General features: G+C 40.5%; 1 protein-coding gene across 1 annotated transcript in view; it reads left to right on the forward strand.

The window, feature by feature from the left end:
- LOC139390777 (relaxin receptor 1-like) overlaps positions 1–9,463 on the forward strand; it is a 119,054-nt gene extending 109,591 nt beyond the window's left edge. Inside the window, exons 16-18 of the mRNA XM_071138140.1 lie at positions 6,573–6,983; positions 8,316–8,534; positions 9,159–9,463. Of these exons, the coding sequence (XP_070994241.1) occupies positions 6,573–6,983; positions 8,316–8,534; positions 9,159–9,463 (935 nt within the window). The remainder of the gene's footprint in view (positions 1–6,572; positions 6,984–8,315; positions 8,535–9,158) is intronic.
- The last annotated feature ends 1,478 nt before the right edge of the window (positions 9,464–10,941 follow it).

Genomic DNA, 10,941 nt, shown 5'->3' on the forward strand with positions numbered 1-10,941 from the left:
AGAAAAACTGTAATGAGTAGTTGTGCTCAAACTTTTCACTGGTACTACAGTATATATATAATTTATTGTTTTGATACACAAGATACCTCGCTTATTCACACCCATTTTAGTGAACTAATTCATTGCAGAGGCCGCAGGGATGGCACAGTCCACATTCAATTGTTTGCATTTGATTGTTAGTGTCTATCAAGTTCCCATTACATATATCACCAGCAGTACATTTACCGTTAATTCCTAATCTACAATATTTGTTCAGTTACGGTAATGTCTGTTAATGCATTCAATATATTATTTTAATATATATACCTGATTACGCATAGAAGTAGGCCTATAAATGTGCCCATTTGGGGATCTGATAGTATTTCGGATTGGCTTAATGGACTACCACTAATAACCTGTGGAGCTTATCAAAGTAATGTTTTCTTCACCTTAAAAAGCAAGAAAACAACGTCTGTTTTTACATCCATTGAGAATGATAATAATTCCTCAATGTATTTGAAAAATCTTTCCAGCTCTCTCCCTATCGATAACCACTCAGTATGAAAGGGAAAATGTAATGCTCTGATACAGTGGAAACGTCATTAAATAGACCTACCTAATTACTTACCATCCGAAAATAGCTTACAGCTGTGTCTGTCCCGAGCTCACTGGTACAGGAAACTCTGAGGGGCCAGAATATTTTATACAATTCTGCAAGGATCTATAGCCTGGACCCAAAGCTGATATAATGTTTCAAGTTTGTTGCACATAGTCCATGCGTAGCCAATGTGATTTATAGGATTTTTTCATATCAGGATATTTTCTACCTGCAGGCTACACTTTTTTGTTGTTGTTGGCTTTATGAGGCTATTTTTTACATAGTTGGCAATGGAAATAGAAGTGACTTTTTAGGTTTGTATCATTTTCATTTAGATTTGGATCTAATTTTAATTAACCACATGACAATGATTTCGAGATGGGAAGACGTTATTAGAAATGAAATAGTTTAATGAAAATGTGCATATGAAAACCATAACTGGCACGCAGATCTGTAGAAATTGTAAGATACATTTGCATTCCACATAAGAAAGTTAGCTGACTCCTCATGTAGCCTATTACCGGGAACTTCAGGAGAGTAACTGCAGAATCTGTGAAAGCCAGTAGGAGCGGGTGGATGATGGTTGGGACAGGTTAAGATTTTTGTTCTTCTGGTTATGTCGATCTCTGGCTCCCTTTTGAGTAATATGTGTCTTATTTCATTAAACAGTGAGCTTAAAGCATCAGACAATGCACATACAGTGCATTCGGAAAGTACTCAGACCCCTTAACTTTTACCACTTTTTATATGTTACAGCCTTATTCTAAAATGTATAACATTTATTTTTTTCCTCATCAATCTACAAACAATACCCCATAATGACAAAGCAAAAAACAGGTTTTAGAAATTAAATTTATTTACAAAATTAAAATACCCAGAAATACCTTATTTACATAAGTATTCTGACTCTCTGCCATGAGCCTTGAAATTAATCTCAGGTGTATCCTGTTTCAATTGATCATTCTTGAGATGTTTCTACAACTTGGAGTTCACCTGTAGTAAATTAAATTTGATTGGACATCAGTTGGAAAGGCACACACACCTGTCTATATAAGGTCCCACAATTGACAGTGCATGTCAGAGCAAAAACCAGGCCATGTGTCACGCCCTGGTCTTAGTATTTTGTGTTTTCTTTATTATTTTGGTCAGACCAGGGTTAGGACATGGGTTATTTTATGTGGTGTGTTTTGTCTTGGGGTTTTTGTAGGCATGGGATTGTGGTTAGTGGGGTTGTCTAGAATAGTCTATGGCTGCCTGGAGTGGTTCTCAATCAGAGGTAGGTGTTTATCGTTGTCTCTGATTGGGAACCATATTTAGGCAGCCATATTCTTTGAGTGTTTCGTGGGTGATTGTTCCTGTCTCAGTGTTTGTTTGCACCAGATAAGGCTGTTTAGGTTTTCGTTACGTTTATTGTTTTGTATTGTTCGTGTTTATCTTTTATTAAACATGTATCGAAATAATCACGCTGCATTTTGGTCCGCCTCTCCTTCGACGGAAGAAAGCCGTAACACCATGAGGTCGACGGAATTGTCCGTAGAGCTCCGAGATAGGATTGTGTCGAGGCACAGATCTGGGGAAGGGTACCAAAAATGTCTGCAGCATTGAAGGTCCCCAAGAACACAGTGGCCTCCAACATTCTTAAATGAAAGTGGTTTGGAACCACTAAGACTCTTCCTAGAGCTGAGCAATCAGGAGAGAAGAGCCTTGGTCAGGGAAATGACCAAGAACCCAATGGTCTCTGACAAAGCTCCAGAGTTCCTCTGTGGAGATGGGAGAACATTCCAGAAGGACAACCATATCTGCAGCACTCCAGCAATCAGGCCTTTATGGGAGAGTGGCCAGACGGAAGCCACATCTCAGTAAAAAAGCACATGACAGTGGAGTTTGCCAAAAGGCCCCCGAAAGGACTCAGACGATGAGAAACAAGATTCTTTGGTCTGATGAATCCAGAGAAAAACCAAGTCTGATGAAACCTCTTTGGCCTGAATGACAAGTCTCACGTCTGGTGGAAGCCTGGCACCATCCCTACGGTGAAGCATGGTGGTGGTAGCATCATGCTGTGGTGTTGTTTTTCAGCGACAGGGACTGGGAGACTAGTCAGGATCGAGGGAAAGATGAACGGAGCCAAGTACAGAGAGATCCTTGATGAAAACCTGCTCCAGAGTGCTCAGGATCCAACACTGGGGTGAAGGTTCACCTTCCAACATGACAACAACCCTAAGCACACAGCCAAGACAATGCAAGAGTGGCTTCAGGACAAGTCTCCAAATGTCTTTGAGTGGCCCAGCCAGAGCCCAGACTTGAACCTGATCGAACATCTCTGGAAAGACCTGAAAATAGCTGTGCAGAGACGCTCCCCATGCAACCTGACAGCTTGAGAGAATCTGCAGAGAAGGATTGGGAGAAACTAACCAAATACAGGTGTACCAAGCTTGTAGCGTCATACACAAGAAGACTCAAGGCTGTAATCACTGCCAAATGTGCTTCGACAAAGTACTGAGTAAAGGGTCTGAATGCTTATGTAAATGTTATATTTCCATTTTTTTTAATACATTTGCAAACATTTCTAAAAACTTTGTCATGGGTTTTGTCATTATGGGGTATTTATTGTGTGTCGATTGATGATTAAAAAAAATATTTAATCAATTTTATAATAAGCCTGTAACATAACAAAAGGGGAAAAAGTCAACGGGTCTGAATACTTTCCAAATGCACGTGTCTTTATAGGGAAAAAATACAAGTTTAAAACTGTCGACCAATTGATGGGTCGAAAGAACAGACAACTTTCGGTATACCAAACATTTTTTTAGTCGGGGACAGCCCTTATTGACGTCAAATAAAGAAAAACCACACTGAAGCTTCAACGCATTATTGTAAGGGAAGGTGAGAATGTGTCAATATCCAGTGGCAATGTCTGTGAGAGGGACAATGTTCTGGGTGTGTTGATTAAGACGTGGTGAACAACTCAAGAGCGAACATTCTTAGTGAACCCTCACTGCAGGTTTCTTTTCAGCAAACAAATGAATTGGGGTCTTTAACTTTGATGTGCAGGCTTAGCTTTTGAACTGTCGACATTCAGTGGCCACCACCAAACCATTGATACATAGTATATTTATTTCTTACTACCGTGGGAGTTGGAGGGAGAGCTACATAACATGTCTTTGTGCCTTTGCTACAAGCCAGGCCCACCTTTCTGCTCTATTAAACTAGCTATGTCAGATACGGTGATCCAGGGAATGAGAGAGACATGTTAATGGCTTACTTCCTTGGAAGTCAGCAGGATACGGCTATTTCTCGAATTTTCCCTGTATCTGTACCCTGCAATGTAAGACACACCTTTCTGTTCAATTTAAATAAGCTTTGATATACAGTATGCAAGGCTTGAGGTAATATTAAAGCTGATCTGCCCACCCCAAAAAATTAAAAAGCCTTGAGGTATACAGTATATCGAGAGCTTGGGACTATAAGGATCTATCTGCAAAAATATGAATTGGCTTTAAAGTTCCGAACCCTCATTGGTTTGAATGATGTCAGCAATTTTTATCTTGTATTCTTTTGAACTTAACATTAATTGAAGTATTAAGAGTATTATATAGGTAGAGAACATTGAACGGAACAAGGCTGTCAATAATTAAACTTTAGGAAAAATGCAGGTAGAACCCTATAGTCCCAAGCTTTTGATGTGTTTCGGACTTATCCTTGTGAAGATCAGAATGTGTTTGGCATACCCACCACCATCCTTTACACTTTAATGTTGGCATGTTTCAGATAAAATGCTTTTTTGATTTGCATTTGGTACCCCTCTACATCAAAGGAAGTACAATGACACGGTCTAGAGCTATGTTATAGAATGAGTCACTGAGTCATGTAAGAGACAGAGAGTCTCGTGCCATACAGAGGAAATGTGAGCGGTAAATACTGTATGTTGTCTGTTTTGGCATCATCATGACTGCAGTCAAACACCAGCCAGATGAATTTGTGTTCTACCGAAATGCCATATGTATTCAATTTACGTGACATTTCTGTTTGATTTCCTTGTGCAAATATATCATCTCTAAGTTGATTGAAGGCTTACTGAAAAAGGGGACATCTCAGCAGAGTCAAACAGACTTCAAAGTTTGGCTAAAGCTTACTTGCAAATATGGAGGTTTAAGATAAAGTTAATATATTACCAGAAAAGTTTGTCATTGCTGCTCATAACATCAGTTATATTCAGTGCTTCATTTGTAACTCGGGGAACAAAAAGTGAGAGTGAGAGGGGGGTGACAGGAACGCATGAGAAAAAAGTGTCAGAGCAGTAAAAGAGTAGAGGAAAAATTGGGCCTTTTATAAACACCTTTCATGCAATTCCACATCATTTTACATAACTGGAGACTTTGGCATAACCTTTTTTAATACCACACAAATGATCGAAATGGCAGGTTACTTTGACACTGACAAATTGAGAATATGAGATCAATAAAAACGACCTTGTCTTGAATCCATCATTAGCCCAGGCCTAGGTGTGTGGAGACAAATATTGTAGGCTACAATATGAGAAAATTATGGTCCTAAAAAACACAATGATGCGCAGCTCACTCGCTGGAGATGGCTGATGCGCTTGTGCCAAAATCCTTTCGCGCTCTTGTTTTTAGTAAAACAATATATCGAAGTTGATCAAATACTGTATTTTGGTAGCCTACAGCAGGAGCCATTTGCTATCCAACTTGTGATTTCCAATTTAGTTTTTTCACTGACATATTTGCCACGCATTCTCGACTGTAAGCTATTCATTGTTATTTTGCTACAATCCACAGCTAAGCTACTTAAAAATAGAAGCTATTGATCATGTGTTGCAAACCAAGGTTAAAATGTTGCTCAAACCCTAAACCAGGGCCGGCCCAACCCGAATCAACTCTTAGAATATTAGGCCTAGGCTGAAAATCTACTTTTCACATTGTTTTTTTTGTGGGGCAGGATAATGAATGAACTTTGCTTCTGAAGCTAAACAGGGTTGGTGCTGGTCAGTTCCTGGATGGGCGACCAGATGCTGCTGGAAGTGGTGTTGGAGGGCCAGTAGGAGGGACTCTTTCCTCTGGTCTAAAACAATATCCCAATGCCCCAGGGCAGTGATTATGGACACTACCCTGTGTAGGGTGCCGTCTTTCGGATGGGACGTTAAACGGGTGTCCTGACTCTCTGAGCTCATTAAAGATCCCATGGCACTTATCGTAAGAGTAGGGGTGTTAACCCCGGTGTCCTGGCTAAAGTCCCAATCTGGCCCTCAAACCATTACGGTCACCTAATAATCCCCAGTTTACAATTGGCTCATTCATCCCCCTCCTCTCCCCTGTAACTATTCCCCAGGTCGTTGCTGCAAATGAGAACGTGTTCTCAGTCAACTTACCTGGTAAAATAACGGATAAATAAAAAAAGATAGCTTTTGTTAGAATTTTTACATTGCAAACAGTGAAAATTATTTTTCATGGCACGAGAGGTACCGGATCTGGTCAAATAGGTTCCGGAACAAAACAGTCCAAAATGGAGAGGTGCCAGATCCTGTTCTGGCAGGATGCGGCTCAAATTAAGCACTGGTTATATTACAAGGTGTGTACATGACAATGTTATTAACCCTGAATGGATTGTTGACTCTGAAATAAAATTGTCCTTCAAATTTACACCTCAGAAGTGTCGAAGTTGAGCTGTACTTACATTCCACTTGTAGATGCTCTGAAGGCCTACTTCTGAGACTAAAAGCTTGGCCCATTACATTACTGAAGTTTGCATTGCTCCAAATCTGCAGTTTCTCTTTTCTGCACTTTATGACTCTCAAATGAATGTAGAATTAATTGACTATGGAGTAAGTCCATGTAACCAAGGAGTTAATTTGAAAAGAAATGAGCGTTAACCGATGTATGACGTTTCACTGTAAAAAGTTGAGCAGATAGTATTAATGCACATACTGAGTTCAATTTGGTAATAGTAATTACTCTAACAACGCAATTCCACCACCCAGGTGCCGACGGACTGATGGGCGTTTACCTCTTCATGATTGGTGCCTACGACCTCAAGTTCCGCGGTGAGTACAACCGCCACGCCCAGGCCTGGATGGACAGCGTCCAGTGTCAGGTGATCGGCTCCCTCGCCATGCTCTCCACCGAGGTCTCTGTCCTCCTTCTCACCTACCTCACCCTGGAGAAGTACATCTGTATCGTCTACCCCTTCCGGTATTTAACCCCTGGCTGCCGGCGCACTGTCTCGATCCTTCTGAGTATCTGGTTTATTGGCTTCATCATCGCCTTCCTCCCCCTGGTATTCAAAGGATTGTTCAGGAACTTCTATGGTACCAACGGCGTGTGTTTTCCGTTACACTCAGAGCAGCCTGAGACAACGGGGGCGCAGGTGTACTCCATCGTCATCTTCCTGGGTGGGTGTCTTATCTAATTCAAGGTCAAATTTGTCTATTTCCAATGTCATTCTGAAATGAGAATTGTTCCAATGGCTCTCTGCTGCTTTTATTAGATGTAGCCTACATTTTTTTTAATAGATGTAGCCTACATTTTATTAGACATTTTATGCCAGTAGCCGGAGGGTTGCTGCCTGGTTCAACTCCCAAGCCTGGCGACTGAACTGACAACAAGAAGGCTGCTGTTGTCAGAATCCGAACTACCGTATAAACTGATTGTACAAAACATTAGGAACACCTTCCTAATATTGAGTTGCACTGCCTTTTGCCCTCAGAACAGCCTCAATTTGTCAGAGCATGGACTACAAGGTGTCAGAAGCATTGGTGGTCCTCAATGCGTCCCACAGTTGTGTCAAGTTGGCTGGATGTCCTTTGGGTGGTAGACAATTCTTGAAATCACACAGGAAACTGTTGAGCGTGAATAACCCAGCAGCTTTGTAGTTCTTCACACACTCAAACCCATGAGCCTGGCACCTTACTACCCTGAGGAAGCTGGTGGGAGGAGCTATAGAGGACTGGCTCATTCTAATGGCTGGAATCAAATCAATGGAACTGAGTCAAACGTGGTTTCCATACGTTTGATACCAATCCATTAATTCCATTCCAGCCATTACAATGAGCCTGTCCTCCTATAGCTCCTCCCATCAGCCTTCTCTGCTTCTACTATACCCCGTTCAAAGGCACTTCAATATTTTGTCTTGCCCATTCACCCTCTGAATAGCACACACACACACACACACAATCCATGTCTCAATTGTCTCAAGGCTTAAAAATCTTTCTTTAACCTGTCTCTTCCCATTCTTATACTCGGATTGAAGTGGATTTAACAGGTGACATAAATAAGGGATCATAGCTTTCACCTGGATTCACCTGATCAGTCTGTCATGAAGGAGCAGGTGTTCCTAATGTTTTGTACACTCAGTGTATACTTCCATTGTGCCTTTGAGCAATTTGCCTCAGGGCTACTACACTGTAGGTGGCAGTGTTCCACTATCAGCCTTTCAATGAGGGGTTGGTGGAGAAGACAATTTTCCATTATCGAAAATGTTTCAATTATCTATCTTGTTATCTGTTACAAAGGAAGTACCACAAATGCATTGCTAAAACAAATGCATTGCTTTTGTCTCATTAAAGTTGCCACACTGTCTTTTATCCCATATGTGTAAAACTGCAGTAATTATTTGAATTGTGTTGTAAAAGCAATTTCATGTTTTACCTTGTATAATAATGGACCTAACATTATCTACAATTGAATAAATTCCAAGTAGCTGATTCATTTATTTTCCTCAACAGGCCTGAACCTGGTTGCATTCCTTATAATCGTACTGTCCTATGGGAGTATGTTCTACAACATCCAGAGGACAGGGACACAGACGACAAAATATAGTAACCACATCAAAAAGGAGGTGACCATAGCCAAGAGGTTCTTTTCCATCGTCATCACCGACTCTCTTTGCTGGATACCCATATTTGTCCTCAAGATTCTATCACTGTTGCAGGTGGAAATTCCAGGTAGGAGTTTCAGTACTGTCATAATCTGACAATTTTTGTAATTTCATACATTGTATTTGGAAACCCAGACAGGCTCAATTTGTAGCCTATAAAACGTATGTAAGCTACTATGCAGTGCCATCTTACATCAACATATAATAATTTCAATTTGTCTCTTTTACAGATGTTATATTTGCATCATTCAGATTAGTTCCATAATCAATCCTATTTTCTGGTTGTAAATTGAATAGCAATCTTCCAGGCGGATGGGTGTTTGCGTGTTTACAAATGGACTGGCATCACAGAACATCCTCCATCCATCATCTTCTCTTTCAGCCCACCAACCCACCTCACCCCTACTTTCTATGTATGTACTGTATACAGGAATGGAACTTTTGAGCACTAGCCCGCTGGGCTAGTAGAACATGATTTCAACTAGCCTGGGTAACATTAGGGTACACATTTGTTGCCGTGCAATATTTGAGAAGACACCATTTCACTGGCCTGACGGGCTAGTTCTAGCTTAATTTCCATCCCTGCCTGTATGTTATGCATATTGTCTACAGGGAGAATGGGATTACAAAAAAACACATTTGCGTTGCTCATGTAGTAAATGGACAATAATGGAATCTTCTTCCCGAATAGGAACCATAAGCTCCTGGGTGGTGATCTTCATTCTGCCCATCAACAGCGCCCTCAACCCCATCCTGTACACCCTGACCACACGGCCATTCAAAGAGACCATCCTCCAGGTGTGGGCCAACTACAGGCAGAGGAGACCTCTGATGAGCAACCACACAGCCCACCAACCCTCATTCACATTGCAGGAGATGTGGCCTCTCCAAGAAAACAGCCAGACCCTGACTTCACCTGGCGACTACCTGGCGAATCCCTCAAAAATATCCTGCACGTCTCAGCTACTGCCCGTGGAAAGAACAAACGGTGTATAATGCCCTTCGGTTTCAACAATTCATGTGGATTCATGTGAATGGTACGTTTACAGCATGTTGACGGTTGTAGAGTCAATTAACATTTTGCACTGTGATTTGTACAGACAAAGGATCTCATTGTACACGTTGGACTATGTGCAATTCTACTCTGCTGATGCTTAGACTTTGGCTTTGTGAATGCCTTCGGTTTGATGTGATTATTAACATACTTATTCCTAAAAACATAAAATCACACCCATCAGCATTCATTTCTGTTTAGTATATTGCTCCTGATGTACTGGAGCCTACAGACTGTGTACAGTATTGTATAGAATAAAGCAATCACTGTCATTCTCTGTTCTAGACTGGGATTTGTCATGTACACTTCCAGTCAAAAGTTTGAACACCTACTCGTTCAAGGGTTTTTCTTTATACTTACAATATTCTACATTGTGAAATAATAGTGAAGACATCAAAACTATGAAATAACACATATGGTATCATGTAGTAACAAAAAAAGTGTTATATCAAAATATATTTTAGATTCTTCAAAGTAGCCACCCTTTGCCTTGATGACAGCTTTGCACACTCTGGCTTCCACACATAGCCTACAAGCCCTTTTAAAATGTGTAATAAATCCATGTAATATAGCCTACACCTTCACAAAATGTATGTATTTTAGACAGGTTTAATGAAACATGATATGAAGAAAATCTAGTCTTTTTCAGAAGAAAATAATAGCATACTCTGAGTTGTCCTGATGTGGCTATGCCAAATGGCTGTGGGCTACACTAGTTGATTTAACAGACAATAGTATGAAGAATACAAAATATAAATATTTTCTCCAAACGATTTGAGCGAGTGCGCACTATTCTGTGTTGAGTGGTTAACAAAGAAATAAGTACTCCTATATGCTTAATTTAGAGTTATTAATGTAACTTTAGTTGTTCTACAAACGTTTGGCTATATGTTTGGATTTTTAATACATTGTAAGGCCGCATGATGAAAGTCACTTGAAAGGCATGAGCTCTGCTTTGTTTTTACGAAGGCTGTACACAAGCCAATGGTCTCTCATTCACAATTTGACAAGCACTTGATAATGCCTGGAAATTCACAGCGGCATCCCCTTTGTGACCGTATGCACCCTAAAAAAATCTATGCCTTTTGCGGCCCGGAGTGCTGTGTTATGCTGTGTTATGGACGTTGTATTTTGGGGGGGGGGGGTTATTTTCATGCCAGTCAGGTAGGTTATACTCCGGTTGTAAATATAAGCAAAGTGCTTAGTATTAGGAAAGTTGAGAAATAAATATAGTAAGCCTATAGAAAGCTGAAGGGATCTTCTTTTAATTAGTGGCCATCACTCGGTTTTCTCCTGCAATTGCATAGCCTATAGAAATGTTGCGCAACATGAGCTCATGGGCTTTCATGTAGTGTTTGATTCGATTTTTTTAGAAGATATTTGCATTGATGTCAGAGTGATTAGAGAGACAATAGAATGT

Source organism: Oncorhynchus clarkii, chromosome 31, assembly GCF_045791955.1.
Source record: "Oncorhynchus clarkii lewisi isolate Uvic-CL-2024 chromosome 31, UVic_Ocla_1.0, whole genome shotgun sequence".
NCBI lineage: Eukaryota > Metazoa > Chordata > Actinopteri > Salmoniformes > Salmonidae > Oncorhynchus > Oncorhynchus clarkii.